The 16,734-nt window shown below is 47.3% G+C and overlaps 3 protein-coding genes across 13 annotated transcripts in view; 2 read left to right on the forward strand and 1 right to left on the reverse strand.

Moving 5' to 3' along the window:
* zgc:175280 (cationic amino acid transporter 2 family protein) overlaps nucleotides 1-4,250 on the forward strand; it is a 21,939-nt gene extending 17,689 nt beyond the window's left edge. The window contains exons 2-13 of one of the 3 annotated variants that reach the window (XM_053846894.1): nucleotides 423-481; nucleotides 635-784; nucleotides 861-1,016; nucleotides 1,082-1,238; nucleotides 2,070-2,203; nucleotides 2,258-2,480; nucleotides 2,573-2,709; nucleotides 2,778-2,880; nucleotides 3,297-3,424; nucleotides 3,493-3,659; nucleotides 3,737-3,845; nucleotides 3,903-4,250. In XM_053846894.1, coding sequence (XP_053702869.1) covers nucleotides 424-481; nucleotides 635-784; nucleotides 861-1,016; nucleotides 1,082-1,238; nucleotides 2,070-2,203; nucleotides 2,258-2,480; nucleotides 2,573-2,709; nucleotides 2,778-2,880; nucleotides 3,297-3,424; nucleotides 3,493-3,659; nucleotides 3,737-3,845; nucleotides 3,903-4,033 — 1,653 coding nt within the window. In that variant the 5' untranslated portion in view covers nucleotide 423 and the 3' untranslated portion in view covers nucleotides 4,034-4,250. Of the gene's footprint in view, nucleotide 1; nucleotides 785-860; nucleotides 1,017-1,081; nucleotides 1,239-2,069; nucleotides 2,204-2,257; nucleotides 2,481-2,572; nucleotides 2,710-2,777; nucleotides 2,881-3,296; nucleotides 3,425-3,492; nucleotides 3,660-3,736; nucleotides 3,846-3,902 lie in introns of those variants that run through there. The other 2 variants (XM_053846895.1, XM_053846893.1) reach the window with 2 other exon arrangements.
* The window catches only part of kif20a (kinesin family member 20A), a 71,829-nt gene extending 61,671 nt beyond the window's left edge, over nucleotides 1-10,158 (forward strand). For 6 of the 9 annotated variants that reach the window (XM_053846887.1, XM_053846883.1, XM_053846882.1 and 3 more), the window contains 18 exons: nucleotides 5,577-5,747; nucleotides 6,029-6,154; nucleotides 6,215-6,334; nucleotides 6,418-6,556; nucleotides 6,625-6,800; nucleotides 6,888-6,984; nucleotides 7,095-7,307; nucleotides 7,379-7,490; nucleotides 7,562-7,636; nucleotides 7,721-7,864; nucleotides 7,982-8,150; nucleotides 8,215-8,367; nucleotides 8,435-8,574; nucleotides 8,706-8,808; nucleotides 8,875-9,061; nucleotides 9,137-9,228; nucleotides 9,304-9,441; nucleotides 9,616-10,158. In XM_053846887.1, coding sequence (XP_053702862.1) covers nucleotides 5,577-5,747; nucleotides 6,029-6,154; nucleotides 6,215-6,334; nucleotides 6,418-6,556; nucleotides 6,625-6,800; nucleotides 6,888-6,984; nucleotides 7,095-7,307; nucleotides 7,379-7,490; nucleotides 7,562-7,636; nucleotides 7,721-7,864; nucleotides 7,982-8,150; nucleotides 8,215-8,367; nucleotides 8,435-8,574; nucleotides 8,706-8,808; nucleotides 8,875-9,061; nucleotides 9,137-9,228; nucleotides 9,304-9,441; nucleotides 9,616-9,969 — 2,709 coding nt within the window. In that variant the 3' untranslated portion in view covers nucleotides 9,970-10,158. Of the gene's footprint in view, nucleotides 1-3,909; nucleotides 4,046-4,395; nucleotides 4,585-5,576; nucleotides 5,748-6,028; nucleotides 6,155-6,214; nucleotides 6,335-6,417; nucleotides 6,557-6,624; nucleotides 6,801-6,887; nucleotides 6,985-7,094; nucleotides 7,308-7,378; nucleotides 7,491-7,561; nucleotides 7,637-7,720; nucleotides 7,865-7,981; nucleotides 8,151-8,214; nucleotides 8,368-8,434; nucleotides 8,575-8,705; nucleotides 8,809-8,874; nucleotides 9,062-9,136; nucleotides 9,229-9,303; nucleotides 9,442-9,615 lie in introns of those variants that run through there. The other 3 variants (XM_053846890.1, XM_053846889.1, XM_053846888.1) reach the window with 3 other exon arrangements.
* Nucleotides 9,969-16,492, reverse strand: cdc23 (CDC23 (cell division cycle 23, yeast, homolog)). The gene is made up of 16 exons (XM_053846897.1): nucleotides 16,356-16,492; nucleotides 16,026-16,098; nucleotides 14,539-14,676; nucleotides 14,425-14,467; nucleotides 14,256-14,361; nucleotides 14,051-14,183; nucleotides 13,811-13,988; nucleotides 13,651-13,748; nucleotides 13,440-13,521; nucleotides 11,345-11,498; nucleotides 11,159-11,278; nucleotides 11,014-11,089; nucleotides 10,883-10,944; nucleotides 10,741-10,819; nucleotides 10,554-10,673; nucleotides 9,969-10,483 (listed from the first exon to the last, which is right to left on the reverse strand). Exons 1-16 carry the CDS (start codon nucleotides 16,460-16,462, stop codon nucleotides 10,328-10,330), a joined length of 1,725 nt encoding a protein of 574 aa, XP_053702872.1. The 5' UTR covers nucleotides 16,463-16,492; the 3' UTR covers nucleotides 9,969-10,327.
* Nucleotides 16,493-16,734: the final 242 nt, after the last annotated feature.

Genomic DNA, 16,734 nt, shown 5'->3' on the forward strand with positions numbered 1-16,734 from the left:
CTTAGAAAAACCTATTTGTTGCAGTGTTATTTACTCTATTTGGTTTCAAGTGTTCCTTTATAGCAACCTTTTTTCTGAGGGACTGTTTTTTTTTATTATGAATGAAGCAGTCACTGTCTGATGTGTCATCCACGGCATGTTGATGCCTCATAGCTCATATTTCTGTACATTACAGACATATATTCCATGTACCTTTGCACAGTTTACTTGATTCTACTACTTCCACAGCAAAGTGTGTCTAAATCTCCACAATCTTTTGCTCGAAAACTATGTTTATAAATGGAATATTCATCCTTGATATCAGGGACTTTGGATTTAAAAGTGAAATACACTCATACTTGCTGCCATTAAATTTTCACATACCTTGTTTTTCCTATTTTTATCAAATATTTCACGCCAAATATTGGTTTGTTCACTGGCAGGATGTCTGACTCAAAGTTCCTCCCAAGTCTGGTGTGCAAAAAGCCAATCGAACCAGAAGGTGAGGAGTCCAACTTCCACCGATGCCTGACCACGGTGGACCTGGTGGCCCTCGGGGTGGGGAGCACACTGGGCGCCGGGGTTTACGTGCTGTCGGGGGAAGTGGCCCGATCAGTGGCCGGACCCAGCATCATCATCTCCTTCCTGATAGCAGCCGTGGCCTCCATCTTTAGCGGGCTGTGCTATGCTGAGTTCGGCGCCCGGGTTCCAAGGACTGGCTCGGCGTACCTCTACACCTACGTGACCGTGGGAGAGATCTGGGCTTTCGTCACCGGCTGGAACTTGCTACTCTCTTACATCATAGGTAACTGGGAGCCTACAGTGCAGCGACAGTGCAGAAGCGTTTCTTTGGTGTGATATAACCCCCCTGTGTGTTGAAGGTGCGTCCAGCGTGGCCCGGGCTTGGAGCGGTACATTCGATGATCTCATTGGAAACGAGATCAGCAGTATGTTGGCAGACCACGCAGCCATGGATTTACCTGGATTAGCTCCATACCCAGACTTCTTTGCAGCTGCGCTCATATTAATCCTGGCAGGTAAAACCAACTCCCTCTGACAACACCAGAAATGAGGCGCCCTAAAGTGCCTTTTCTCTCTCCAGGCGTTCTTGCTTTTGGGGCCAAAGAATCGGCGATTGTGAATAAGGTCTTCACAGCAGTGAACGTACTGGTGCTGCTATTTGTCATTCTCGCCGGCTTCATTAAAGGAGACCTGGACAACTGGCAGATCCGGGAAGAGTCTTTCAAAGATGCACCCAAGTATGTTTTCTCGCCATACTATAGGCCTGTGTTTTTCAACCTTTTTTGAGCCACAGCACTCTTGGTTCATTGAAAAAATCCCAAGGCTCAGCACCAAAGGAACCTCGGCCAAAGCGCACTTGTGCTTAAAGTCCTGTAGAAAATCCCTATTCATTTGTAAAAAACTAGCTACTGACACTTGTTGTTATTTTGCCAGGCTATTAGCAGAAACAAATAGCAGAAAATGCATTTGTTTCAAATGTGTCCTGAAATGGTCGGGCAATATGGCAAAATGTATCATGACTGATTTATTTATTTACTTACTTTAAATAACTGTTTGGATTTTATCACTTCTCTTTTACATGATTTTATTGTAGTTTTTTTAATTCTTTCTCTCTTCACATTTTGGAGCACATTTATTGTGTTATGCATTTAGTTTTTTGCCAACTTTTAAACCACGAGGCAAACTTTGGCAGTCCATGAGTATCAAAGTTTTGAAGTGAGACAGTCTTTGGCGTCTGACACGGACCCCTCCCTCCATCGTTCTGTCGTGAAATTAGAGGCAGGTTTAAAAACAGCAGGAAGTTGCGCATGTGAGCGGCTCCTTCGCTGTATCGCAAACAACAAAATAACTATGCAGCAGCATATATTTATGTATTACTTAGTATCACTTGAAATATCGATATAATATCACGCAAGTATCATGATATTTGAATACATCCATATTTTCTTACAACCCTAGTACAATGTCCAACAGGTCTGTGATTTGGTAAAAGGGAAGCACAGTTCAAAGTGTAATAAAGATATGAGTCTCGTCTTGAACCGGGGAGGATAACAGTGATGTCCCAACAGAGACTGCACCTCCCTGAATGACACCTCTCCTTGCGGCACTGGAGGGTTCTTCCCTTTTGGCCTGCAGGGAACGCTCACCGGAGCAGCCACTTGCTTTTACGCCTTCGTTGGCTTCGACTGCATCGCCTCCTCAGGTGAGACCCTGAAATGGTTGTGTAAATGTCGAGTCTGACATGTGTTTCTTCCAGGAGAGGAAGTGCATAACCCTCAGAGGGCCATCCCGCTGGGCATCATCAGCTCCCTGCTCATCTGCTTCCTGGCTTATTTCGGTGTGTCTGCCGCGCTGACCCTCATGATGCCCTACTATTTACTCAGCGCCAGCAGCCCGCTGCCTGAATCGTTCACCTACGTTGGTTGGGGCGCGGCCCAGTATGCAGTCGCAGTGGGATCCCTGTGTGCTCTGTCAACAAGGTATGGAACTCCCTCTAAACCAACACTCGACGATGTGCTCAGTTGATACTTCTAAATAGGCTTCAAATAAGACAATTTTCCTGCATCCGCAGCCTTCTAGGATCCATGTTCCCGATGCCACGTGTCCTGTTCGCCATGTCCAGAGACGGGCTGCTCTTCAAATGTCTGAGTGATCTCAGTGAGAGGCAAACGCCTGCCGTTGCCACACTGGCCTCGGGTGCCGTGGCGGGTAAAATTCATTCAGACTTTTATCGCGTTTCTGCCAGGGTTAATGCGGATCATAATTGTGTTCCTCAGCCGGAATGACGCTTCTGTTCGACCTGAAGTCCCTGGTGGACCTGATGTCTATTGGGACCCTGTTTGCCTACACACTGGTGGCCATTTGTATTCTGATACTGAGGTACATGAACACTATTATTTACATTTATATTAACTGTAAGATGGATCACAGAATAACGTTGTCATCATCACCCAAGCCGTGACCTGAAATGAGTCTTGACACTGCACTTTTAGTTGTTCACATCCACATTCCGTTTAAGCTCTTTGGCCTCATCATTCATGGTATGTGATATGTCACGAATAAATTCAAGGAACAGTGCTTTTCTAGTTCTGGGAAATGAGTAGATAACAGTATTCATGATATCACTTCACTATATGACTTGCTGAAATATGATGTTATGAAACAATATAAAACATAATAAATGACATGGAAGAAATGGCCGACCTGCTCTTTCAAGACTCTCATGCCACACATAACAATGTCATGTCTGTTTATTTTTTATCTCATTGACTGCATCTTCTAAACTGCATCCACAGGTACCAGTCGGATCCTGGTCAGGCTGCCAACAAACTAGAAACCTTCTCTATCCGACAACTGTTCCACCCTCCTCCACAAGCCACCTTGATGACGTCCAGTGCTGCTTCTTTTATTACGTTTATAATGCGTAAGTGGTGTATTCCGCTTCAAAACCTCAGTTTCATCTGATGTCAATGTTTTTTTCCACCGTGATAGTGTTTTTATGCATCGCGCTGAGTGTCACCGTGACAAAGACATCAGCGTCGCTGCAGTCTCTCGAGTGTTGGAGTGTCCTCTTGGTCAGTGCGATCACTCTCATGTTGGTGCTCTGCATCCTGCTGATCTGGAGGCAGCCTCAGAGCACGGCCAGAGCTACGTTCAAGGCGGGTTTCTCACTGTTATCCAGAGCCTGTTGCATCATTATTTCAACCAGTAACACTTCAGGTGTGTGTGCATGCAGGTCCCTCTGGTGCCCTTGCTTCCTGTTCTCAGTACTTTGGTCAATATCACGCTGATGATCCAGCTGGGACCCGGGACGTGGTTCCGCTATGCCTTGTGGATGGCCCTGGGTAAGTGACAAACATTTCCAATCATTTCCAAAGATACAACAGTTTGTTTTCCAACAGGTTTATTGATCTACTTTGCTTATGGAGTCCGGCACAGCGTTCAGAGACGGAGACTAGAAAGTCCACCGAAGCAAGTTCGGCAACAACACACAAGCACGGTGGACGAGTCTGTACAACAAGCTGATGACTGAAGGGGAAGCTGCGTTAGTCAGCATTATATATTTTAAATAATTCTCCCCCCCTTTTATTTTTTTATAGTTGGGAACTAAATTACAAATGTGCCTGAAAAAAGTCGATATTTTTATCTAAATGCTCCCCCTGGTCTGTCAGAAAGAGTTATATTTTGTTGGTGTTTTTTTTTTTTTTTTTTGTATAATTTCAGAAGTTCAAAATAAACAGAGAAATTCAGCCCGGTATTTACCTTTATTTGTGTTGGCGTTTACGTCTACGCCTGGGTGTTGTAATGTGTTATTCTGCGCAGTAGGTGGCGGTGTAGGCAACTCAGGCGGAAGTGCACCTTCTTTGTGGCAACGTTGTTTTAGCAGCAGCCAATCAGCGAGCAGTTATTTGTGTTGCTGTGACCAATCAGCGAGGAGAAGGCGCGTCGTTCAAATATCGTCTCGCAGCGACTTCAGAGCAACGCTTCGGTGTCGACAGGGGAAACAGGACTCGCTTCTATTAGACTGTAACCACCGAGGAAACAGACCGAAGTAGAGACGCCTTCTCGTCTACACCATTCGAGGTATGATCGCGTTGCGATTTCAGACATGGCGACTAGAACCTTCACTTGTTTTTCGTTGGTTTTCCGTGCTAAATAAAACTTCATACATCGTCATCGATGCGTTTGCGTTACCCTTTGGAAAACGTAAAACCTTGCATCCATGTTATAAAATTGATTGTATTCAGTCAGTCACTATATATATATATATATATATATATATATATATATATATATATATATACACACACATACATGTGTGTATGTATGTTGTGTCAGTGTGTTTGTCATTGGCTGCTGTGGCACGTTGAATTTCCCCACTGTGTGACTAATAAAATATCTAAAGTCTAATATAATCTATTGGACTGGACGTTTCCATCCAGATCACGCCTTAAATTGCTCGAGGGCGCTACATATTAATTCGTTTTTGAACTTGCTGTGGCAGGTAGCGCATGTCCTGTTTATCTTGTAACGCAGCTTTGAATATACCGCAGCGTTTTGACTCGAAGGAAACAGCATTGCGCAATGTTTGTGTCAAAACCGACCTGCAATTGCATGAGGGTAAAAGTGTCCGTATTTACATTTGAATAACATAAACATTCAACCAAAAATCCTGCACCTTCTTTAGGTGCTTATTCGAAACTTAAACGTGGTGAGACCTGTTGACCCTGATGTTTGTTTTAGGGCGTGACATGTAGACAGGAGACAGAGCTGGAGACCATTACAGACACAGTACATGTTGCACATAGAATGTTGGAGGTGGAGATGCCAGGTGAAAGGAGAGCAAGACAACCAGTGAGGTTCATGGATTAAGGAAGGAGTGAATGAGAGGATGATAAAGATGCGCTATGGTAGAGGAGGCTCGGGAAGAGCAGAGCGAAGTTGAGTAAATGAGCAATGTAACAATGGTGTATTAAATTATTTTCCTGTTGCCTTCATTTCTCAAAAGATGTGTGAGTTATTTACAAGAATAATAAAGGCTGTAGCTTGACCAAGTTTTCACTTTCATCCCGCAGGCGGTCATGGCTTTCATCCTGTCCCCAAATGGCCTTCGCTCCGACGATGAGGAAGAGATGGCGGTGTTTGAATCTACGGCGGCGGAATACGGAGGTCTGGGACGACCCAGGCTTCCTGAGCTATCGGTCATCTCACCAGGACTGGACATCCGTCAGGCTGCTGCAGAACCGGTGAGATGTGGCTCATGTGAAGTGATGGACGGATGGGAACTTCATCTTCATCTGTGCTGTATCTTGGAAGTTAAATAGAGACCTTGGAAGGACTGAAACATGTGAATCTGCAACGTCTTTAATGATTGATAAGTCCAAAAAAAGAAGGAAAATAACCTAGTTAATGGTTGTTTGAGTGAATGTTGTTGCTCATTTGGACATTTAGATTGACGCTTTTAAAGTTTAAGATAGAGATTTAAAATGGAATAGGTATTTTATGTTGTATTTTTATGACACCCCAGAAGCTGGTGGTGAAACCTGCAGTGGTGCGGCGGGGCAGCGGGGACGAAGGAAACACGGAGAGGGTGAAGGTTTTCCTGCGCATCCGTCCGCTCACCGAGGCGGAGAGAGAGAGGGGCGAAGAACAGGTCAGGCACTGACCCCAGGATCGCTCTTCAAGGTTCTGACTGGGTGACTGGCTCTTCCAGGGCTGTGTGGCGGTCCAGGACGACCAGACTCTGCTCCTCAAAGCGCCGAAAGCCTCTCTGAACATGAAAACGGCAGAGAAAGGCATCTCCCAGAGCATGCACAAGTTCAGCTTCACACAGGTGTGTCACGTGATCTGTAACTGAAGCACCGGTTGAGTCGCGACCCCAGGTCGGGTGAGTCTAATCCTCTTTGATCTTCCAAGATCTTTGCAGCCGAGACGACGCAACAGGAGTTTTACGAGCACTCGATGAAGTCCATGGTCGGGGATGTTTTGAAGGGCGAGAACCGGCTCCTGTACACATACGGCGTCACCAACTCTGGGAAGACCTACACCATTCAAGGTGAGATGAGTCACAATGATGGCACCGATTCTGACTCGGTGGATGTTGACGCTTCAATTCATGTGTAGGAACCGGCAGAGAAGCCGGGCTTCTGCCGCGTGCCCTCGCATCTCTCTTCCGAAAGCTGGAGGGTCGCCTCTACAGCGGCCTGGACCTCAAGCCAGTCTTGTATCAGGACGTCCGACACCTGGAGCCCTGCGAGGTCCACATGGAGGAAATGCGCCGGAACTCTCTGCTCAGTGAGGTGAGTGATGGTCGAGGGGGAAAGGGTGTGTTCCTGTTTCCCCAGGTCACGTGTTGTGTATTATAACAACACAATCCTTGATTCCAGGACAAGAACACGACACGTAGCGGCGGGACCACAACCATCTGGGACAGCGGGATCGGAGGAGTCTCGTCCTCCAGTAACATCCTGACTCAGCTGGGAGGTGAGCTCACTCATCCATTACATTACATTTCACTCACGTATTTGACAAACATGTGGCGAGGAGCTTGTCAGTACCGATGGAAGCGTCACCGTGTCCTCCTCTCCTGGCAGACAGCGACAGCGTGAATCTGGAGCCCGACAGCCTCTCGCACAGCGGAGGCGACGACCTGCAGGATGGCGTGCGCTTCTCCATCTGGGTGTCCTTTTACGAGATCTACAACGAGTTCCTGTACGACCTGCTGGACGCTGCTCCATCCCAGCAGCCCAGGAAGAGAGCCACGCTGCGGCTGGGCGACGACAAGCATGGGAACCCCTATGTGAAGGGTACGGTGGCTCACCTGCCAACAATGGAAGAAAACAGAGGTCATTCTTTTGTTTTTTTTAAACTCCTTCAGACCTCAGCTGGATCCAGGTCCGCAGTGCAGAAGAAGCCTGGAAGGTTCTGCGGGCTGGACAGCGCAACCAGAGCTTCGCCAGCACTCTCCTCAACCAAAACTCCAGCCGCAGGCAAGAAGCCCTTCAAGCTTTGAATCCAGTCATCCATCTTTATTTTAATCTCCGCCGTCTCACCTGAGCAGCCACAGCATCTTCTCCATCCGCGTGCTGCACGTCCACCCGGAGGCAGACTCGGGTCAGAACATGCACATCAGCGAGTGAGTGGCACGTTCAGCCTCCAGGCTCCTGCTGCTTCCTCCAGATGAAGGTGTCGTGACAAGGGGCCGTGTTGTGTGTTGCAGACTGACCGTGTGCGACCTCGCCGGATCCGAGCGCTGTAAAGACCAGCGCAGTGGGGAGCGGATGAAGGAGGCCAACAACATCAACACCTCCCTTCTGACTCTGGGGCGCTGCATCGCTGCTCTGAGGCAAAACCAAAATAACAAGTGGGTGTTGGAATCCTCAAGTCGTGAGAGAGACTGGAACTAGCTTCTTCTGAAGCAGCAGCCGTCTTTCATCTCCAAGAAAAGAAAAACATGGGCCTATTTTTTTACCGCCCGCAGGACTCGCCCCCCTCAGGTGGTCCCATTCAGGGAGAGCAAGCTGACCCGGGTGCTCCAGGGCTTCTTCTGTGGCAGAGGGACCTCCAGCATGGTGGTCAACATCAACCCTTGTGCCTCCATCTATGACGAGACCCTCCAGGCCCTCAAGTTCTCCGCCATTGCGTCTCAGGTAGGAGGTTTACAAGGTCCGAACACTGGGAGTCAAAAGGGTTGATCGCATGGCTCTTTGCTAGCTGGTCCACGGGCCGTCAACCAAGAACAGGGTCGCCTACATCCTGTCTCTTCTTCGGGAGCCGGCGGGGAACGCGCACAACGAGAGCACCGTGTTGGAGGAGGATGAGGACAGTGACATGGAAGACGGAGACGTCACCATGTTTGACACTGAGGTACCAAACTTCGCTGTAGCTAGTTTAAACAACCAGGTTACCATCGTCCCTCCCTCCCTCCATCCAGGCCTTGCTGCGAGCCATTGACGTCCTCAAGGGGGAGTTGCAACGTCAGCGGGTGGAGAAGGACCAGCTGGAGACCAACATCCGAGAGCAGGTGGTCTCAGAGATGATGGAGATCATGACCACCATGCGGGAAGGGTTCAGGTGGGTCCAGACCTTCTGGTGCTCTGAGCGTGAACATTGGCAGATGAAGAGAAGCTTGAGAGAGAAGCCTCATCCTGGGGCAGACATGACTGACCACGAGGTGAGGTTGATCTGCTTCCTCTCGTCTGCAGTGAGACGATGGAGGTGCAGTGCAGGCTGATCGAGGAGCGCTGTGAGGAGAAGGTCGCCAACCTGCAGAGGCATTTGAAGAACTTCTACAGCAATGAGCTAAAGGTGAGACAGAAAGTGACCTGCAGAATGTGACCTGCAAGTCTAACTGCTCATCTGGTCCTGCTGCAGGAGAAAGATGAGGAGATCGCAGCTTTGATGGCTGAGCTGGAGAAGAATAGGCAGCCGGTGTCACTAACTCAAATCCAAGAGGAGACCTGCAGCCTCCGCCGGTCCAAGCGGCTGACGGTCCAGTCACATGCCAAGCTGCAAGTTGATTTGGACCAGTGTCTGGCCAAGCTCTCGGCCAAGACTCTCGGTGAGACGGTCCCCTCTGGCTGGTCTCACAAGACGCCATCTGACCCTGTTGTTCTCGCTCCCCCGCCACATGCAGAGGTGGAAAAACTCCAGAGGCAACTGGAAGTTCCTGCCTCAAGTCGGAACCTCACCATGTCCGTGGACCGCAAGATAGAGGAGGGTCAACGGGTCAGTAGTGCATCAGACAGGTGCGGGGAAAGTGACTGAAACCAGTTGCTCATGTGTGTATCTTCACGTGTCCAGAACCTGAGTCAGCTCCGAGCGGACCTTCAGAGGCTCGGCACCGACCTGCAGTCCGGAGAACGAGCATGCTGTCGCAACACCGGAGGCGAGCGTCTGCGTCAGGCGCTGAGCTCCGCCGACGAAACTTTGGCCAAGCAGGTACTAAATGAAAGTAGAATCCGACCAGATTTCAAACTCATTGTTGTCCTCCGTTTCTCCCTCTCTGCTTGACTAACGGTGCTACAACAGCTCTGAACTAAAAGACTGACTCACTTTCACTCGTCCTCCTTCACCTGTGCTCCAGTCTAACCCTGTGCACTCACGTCTTCTCAGGACCAGATCTTGTCGGAGCTCCAGAACGGTCTGACGCTCATCAAAGCAGACCTGAGGAGAAAGGCCACGCAGGCCCCCGCCGCACTACCGCCCCTGACCACTGCAGGGTCCACGCCGGGGTCGTGCAACAAGAGGGGCTGCGCTGCCGCGCCACACTGTGACACGGAGAACCGCCCTCCAAACAAACGCCCCTTTTTCCAGTCCCTGTTTCCTTCTCGGACACCGACGCGGAAGTACAACACGCGCACTGCGGAGGAGAATGTGACGCCGTACTCCCGGATCCTGCGCTCACGACAGCACTCCCCCCCTCCAAGCCCCATGATGACACCCCGCACCCACAGGGGGAAGTATTGACACCCCACATTATGTGTAAACCTTTAATATATTCCTTTATCACATTCTTTTCTACGTTTGTTGTGATGCGTTGGTTGTTTCTGTTAAAAATGTAACTGAATCATTTTCTACAGCAGTGATTGTGCTGTCGGTGGCATTGATACTTTATTTTCAGTATGTACATAAATACAAATTTGTCTTGTTTTGAGTTTTTGGCATTAGTACAATAAAAATGTACTAGTCCATATTTGCTGACAATAGTCCGTAGTCTGTCGGTCAGGTGGAAGGTGACCCTCCAGCAAACATCTAACTGGGCAGCAGAAAAGCTCACTAATGTTACCAAACATCCAGAAAACTAAAGGGGGAGCACACGTCCGTGTCAGGGGGTGAAGGAGCCGAGGTTGAGCGACGTTATTCTCCGTACTGGCGTGGTGTTGTTGTTGGCCAGCGGTGTGAACAGATCTGTGGTGGGAGTCTCCACTTGATCCCTCACCTGGGCGATCTGCCTCTGCAGGGCCTTACCCTCCTCCCGGGACTGAAACAACAGTGAGGTGTTTCAGAATCTTAGCGCAGCCCGTCAGGGGGGACCCTGAGGTTCTACTCACTTCGTTGTAGTCGCAGCAGCGCTGAGCACACAGAGACGCCTCCTCATACAGCTTGTTCTTGAAGAAGTACTGACCCAGGTACCTGAGGGCCGTGCTCACCTCCGCGTGCTCCAGCTGCTCCTATTGCAGACCGGCATCAGTCGATCAAACTCCACTGTTAAACAGAGCATTTCTGCACGTCTCTTACCCCACAGGAGTAAATATCTCGGATGTAAAGCATGTAGCTCTGCGCAGCGTCATCCGACTCATTCAGCTGCTCATTTAGCCTGTCGATCAAACACAAAGTCAGACTTGATCCAAGCCGACCTCCTCAGCAGGTCCACACTCACTTGGCCAGTTTAAGCAGAGCCATTTTCTCCACGTCCCCCACAGAGTATGCTCTCCAGTAACACTGGAGGAGAGAAGCGTACACAGTTTGGACCTCAAATACACAAGTTCACCAGGCGCGTGTGAGCGCTACCTTTTTGGCTTCGACGTGCTGCGACAGCTTATCGTAGCTCTCACCCAGGGCCACCAACATTCGCGAGTCATTCGGTCTACAAGTAAAAAAAAAAAAGCGCAGTCAACAACCCGCCGACGTCCGAGCACACGTCCGCTTTTCATACCTGAGCTGGTGAGCTTTCCGATAATAGTAAAGACAGTAAAAAGGCATCTTGAGGATTTCGTAGGTCTGGCCCAGACCGTACCAGGCCCGGTAGTCCCGCTTGTTCACTTCAATGGCATGTCTAGGAAATATTCCAGGATGGGGTGAGGAACCACTCTTCAGTCTCCACCCTCCTTCGCCATCTCACCTGTACGCCTGGATGGCAGCAGACGTGTTCTTCATCTCCATGTACTCGTGTCCCATCAGAGTCCAGGCCCCCAGACAGCGAGGATTCAGCTTGAGAGCTCGCTGGAAGTACAGAGCCGCCTTCTCGTGCTGAGAGCGCAGACTGTAGTAGTTTCCTGCCACGAGATCGCCATCAACTTTCAGCCTTCTTCTTAACTAAAATGAAATTTGCTTTTTTTTTTCTCTCATTTTTAAACCTAGAATTAAATTGTTTCCTGATTCTCATTTACATGAATAAAAAAAAAAAAGTATGAATTTCTAAATGACAATTGAGGGATCCTATGAATAAGCATCACAGGGAAGCCAGTCCACATGTGCGCTCTGTTCCATCACAAACCTCTATTGTTGCCTCATTGGAAAAGTTTCACTAAAAACAAATCCTCGCCTAAAGCTCCGTGATATCGTAAACCTGAGGCGGTCCACAGCCCGAAACACCCACTGGAGTAAAGGACAGAGATTACAGGCCTTCAGCATAGCACTCCAAAATGACTTTAAATATCAGAGCCGATCGATATGGGCAGGATTATGACCAGGCTTTTAGCAAGGATTCTGAAACAGGGCGCCCAAAGCCCAGGCACCAGGCCATTCACCTCCCAACACTATGTCGACGACTGCCCAAACAACTTGCTTGGTAAAAAAAAAAAACAAGCTGTAAACATCCATTTGTACAAAAATAACTTTATACAAACAGAGATAAACTCAGTAGCTGTCGCCACAGTAACACTTTCAGATGCAGGGGTCTCCTGGGCAGTAGGGATGGGCGATATGAACAAAGAGTTATCACGATAAATGTCATTTGGGCGATGACAATAATTATAATGAAAATAACATTTTCATTCCATTCCATGTGTTGGACACTACTTCTACTACGTCGCTCTTGAAACTGTTTTATAATGAAATATAATTTCATTATAAAACAGTTTCATTATAAAAGAAATATAATTATTAGTGGTGTTTGTCTCCAACATTATTATTTGTTTATGTTTAAATATAATAGTTATAGTTAGATGAGAAATTCAATGTTTCACGTCTCTGGTAGAAGGCACTCGAGTCTGTTCGACCACTCTGCCAGCTTTATTTAGGGGTTAAATTGAGCCGCCTGTCTGCTCTATCCCATGTCTCATAACAGTCGACTTTAACTATGGACCGGTCTGGACACATTTCCTAGATTGAAGAAATATTAGAAATAATGTGAATAAATTATCATTTAGTCATATTCTATTCTCCAAATCATTATACAAACTATCAGTCCTTTGTCTCTCACCTAAAATGGTTGTTTTTATTGTTATGTTTGATTGACCGCTTTAGAATTTGTTGATGGTCCCTAACTGATGCCGGGTCGTAGCATTAGCGCTGCCCGTGAGAGTGTGTCCGCGATCGGTGAACCCTAATGGGGACGCATAAGAAGACGCCTCCGCCAATAGCAGAGTGGAGCTCCGTCCAATATCCAACTATTTTCACCACAGTGTTTCACAAGGCGCTAGCGCAGTGGGAGACCTGCATGTGTTGATATGAACCAAGGCAGACGACCGTGTCAGAGAACCTATGAGGACCACTCCATCTAATAAAATAAACTCAGATCCAGAGACTCAGAGTCGTCCAGTGTCATTATCAAAGGTTCCCTGTATTAAAAATGAGTTTAAAACTACGATCATGAACCAAAGTCCACCACACTCTCCACAGCTGTCACACTCCAGTGTTGGCTGTCAAACACCGCTAAGCCGGAGAGTGTGGCGCGCCGTCGTGGTCTCGTCAGGTTCACATGTGCAGGTCCAATATAATAAACGAATATATCGTGAGATGCAGAATTGTCATTGTGGATATTGTTTTTGGCGGTATATCATGTACGATAAGTTATTGCACATCCCTACTGGTCAGCTGTTTAACAAGACTGAACCTGAATTTGTTCATCTTCCTTTATACATTTATGCAAGATAAGCAACAGTTGTATTAGCCATTTCGGTTTTCTTAACATTCATTCATTCAACAAAATACATATATGAAGGCTTGCCTCTTGATAAAATAAATAGAACCACGTGAATTTGGATCAAACTCACCGATGACGCAGCACGTCTCCACTCGGTACTTGTCGATCTCCACCAAGTTGTGGGCCAAGTAGCTCAGCTCTGGCTTCATGTTCTGGAGAGAAGCCAGGACCAACGACAATTACTCACCAAGCCACTGCTTCAGAGAAGAAACCTGAAGGTGCTGAGAGCCACGCCGACACCTTCCCTCACTGAGCTTCCCAGATTTCAACCCCAAACTCACCTTGACATACAGGAGGTTTGAGAAGGTGTCCATGTTGTCGATGCGACATGGGTCCTGCTCCCGGAGCTCGTTGAACATCGCCAGCGCCTGATCAATATCTTCAAAACAGTGAGGAGATGTTAGACTGTTCGGAGTGGCTCCTCAGTCCAGGCAGAAGCACCTCTGATGTTGTGGTACGCCACGGCGATCTGTGAGATGATGTAGGTGCTCTTGGAGAAGCCGACCTCGATCAGGTTCTGATATTTCTGCAGCGCCTCTTTGATCATCTGCAGCTCCGTGTACATGTGGGCCATGAAGAAGTCCTTCATCCAGCACTCGGCCAGCGACAGCGACTTCAGCTGTGCCAATGGTGTCAATGGTCAGACTTCAGTTTGCTCAGTCAGAAGAACAGCAGCTTTACCATTTCAATGTTGTTGACCAGACTGCTGAGCTCCAGCCAGGCGCCCCAGTGCAGAGGGAGAGCGTAAATGGCCTCCACAAAAACCTCAACCGCCTCTTTCAGCAGGTCCAGTTTCCGCAGCACGACTCCATACCTGCACCACATCATCATCATCATCACCATCATCGTCATCATCACTCATTCTCCCAATGAAAACAGCTCTTACAAGTAGAGGGTGAAGCCGTCCAACTCTCCTGATGCGTGCTTCTTGCTGAGTTCAACTCTCAGCTCTCGCAAGGCTTCATTACGCACCTGGCCTTTCTCCAGAGGCCCTGGACACCAAAACAAAAACCTCCTATTTTACCCACAACGCTCTAAAAGTCTCATCTACTCACCAAGAGTGTCCACTGTCTCATCATCCTTCTTTTTCTCACCCGACTGAAAATTTATAGGACAAAAACAATATGTCAGAGACACACCCTCCAGGTGAAAGGTGAGCAGAAACTCACCAGGTAGCGGGAGTACATGTAGAGGAAATAGGCCTTCTGGCTGCAGCAGTCCTTCAGAAAGAAAGCTGCTCGGTCGTACTCCTTCAGATCGAAGTAAGACTTGGCCAAGGTGAGCGTGTCCAGGTCCTGTGCATCCTCCTGGGATAAAATAAAATACACAAAACGGTCAGTAGGGGTCACTATGTCAGTGTGCAATTATCATCATCTTAAAAAAAGACTACATCTGAGTAGTGGGAGCACTTGAAGTGACATGCATGTGTTTTTTTTTTTGCGCGAGATAATTATCTCAAGATATTTTTTATCTCGTGATAATGTGTATCTCAAGATAACAGTTATCTCGAGATAATTTTTATCTCAAGATACACTCGTAAACGTCAGCGCATGCGTAGCTGCCTCTCAGGCAAAGCATTTTGTATACGTCCTCCTGGAACCACGATGTCTCCCATGGCTTTGTCACTGTTCTTCAACGTTGCCAGTCACTGTCTGCAAGTCTGTGCGCTTTTAACACTCTGATCAAGTGCCTTCTACTCAAAATAAGTCCATACATGGCTAAGCTAGACGTATTACATGTCCCTGGAAGCGACATGCATGACTTTGTTTTTTTCATCCCGAGATACAAATTATCGAGATAACTGTTATCTCGGGAGAATGCATGCCACATGTGGTATTATTTTGAGTAGAAGCCACTTGATCAAAGTGTGATCAGAGCACACAGCAGACAGCGAATGACAATGTTGACAAACAGTTACGAAGCCATGGGAGACATAGTGGTTACAGGAAGTCATCGTTTCTTGAGATAAAAATGATCTCGAGATAACTGTTATCTCAGGCTAAAAAAAATAAAGTCATGCATGTCACATCCAAAAAAACATTAACACATGCATGTCACTTCCAGGGCTCCGTAGAGTAGTGCTGATCTCCCATCATTAGTTGTTTTAAGATGTCAGAAGACTACGGAGCCCTAGAAGTGACATGCATGACTTTATTTTTTTATCCAGAGAAAAAAAAATATCCCGAGATACAAATTATCGTGAGATAACAGTTATTTCGAAATAAAAATGATCTCGAGATAACTGTTATCTCGGGATAAAAAAAAATTAACATGGGCCGTTATTTATTTATTTTTGGACATATAGTTTTGTTTTTGGAAACCGGAGGCCACAGACCGAAATTTCGTTGCCATAATATAGTGATACGTTTTGTGCAATGACAATAAAGAAAGTCTAAGTCTAAGAAGATAAAGTGATGGACGCAATTGAAAAAAAAGGGGGTCAATTCACCTGGTTGTACGTTCAGTCGCTACTCACAGCTTGTGCCTATGACAATAGAAACTGCCGTGACACCGCCATATGACCGGACTGACGATCTCGGGCTCTATCCATCACTCGCTCATGAACAAACCCCCTCCATACTACAGCTACTTCAAGTCCTCCAAAGTTTATTTCACTTATCAATGAGGTGTGAATGGAATAGAAACCGGGACACACCTCAGTGAATGGTGGTGGTGGAGGTAATTCATCTTTAGGAAGCGGATCCAAAGCAAACGCCAGCTCTGACGCCCTGCATAGAAATGAAAATAATGCCATTTTAAGAGAGAAATACGACGGCATAGACCTTTTAAAGTGCGCAGATTAAAGATAAACTACAACAATATCACAATAGTACCGAACAAATTCATAAGGAGTTGTTAAAATACAGCAGGGAAACGCATAGACAGAGACCCGAGAGTCACAGCTAACGCCGCTAACAGGTCATTGACGGCGTATGTTTGCAGAAACAAGCACCGCTTCAACACCACATCACCCAACTCATCCTACCACTTGGCGCTGTGCAGCAGTCCTCTTTCTTTACAGAGCACAATGACAGATATGAGTTGTTTCTTGATCTGCACCAGATTCCCAAACTCAACGCTGAGAGCCGCCATTTTCGTATTCTCTGACGCCACGTCCCCATTGGTGGAAAACTAACCCTTAGTCCCGCCCAAATTACATCACTTCCTGAATCATATGTTTGCCTCGAATTATTTCTGTCAGAAAATATATATATTTTTTCGAAAATAATAAGGACGCAAAGCTGAAAGTCTTACAGCCGACACAATGGCCGTTAGATAAGACGCGTCCGTCGAAGGTTTCCCATCGCAAACGTATCATTTTACGAATTTCAAGTACGATCAGCACATTGTGCTGTCCTTGTACT

This window comes from Synchiropus splendidus, chromosome 17 (assembly GCF_027744825.2).
Source record: "Synchiropus splendidus isolate RoL2022-P1 chromosome 17, RoL_Sspl_1.0, whole genome shotgun sequence".
NCBI classification, from domain to species: Eukaryota; Metazoa; Chordata; class Actinopteri; order Syngnathiformes; family Callionymidae; genus Synchiropus; species Synchiropus splendidus.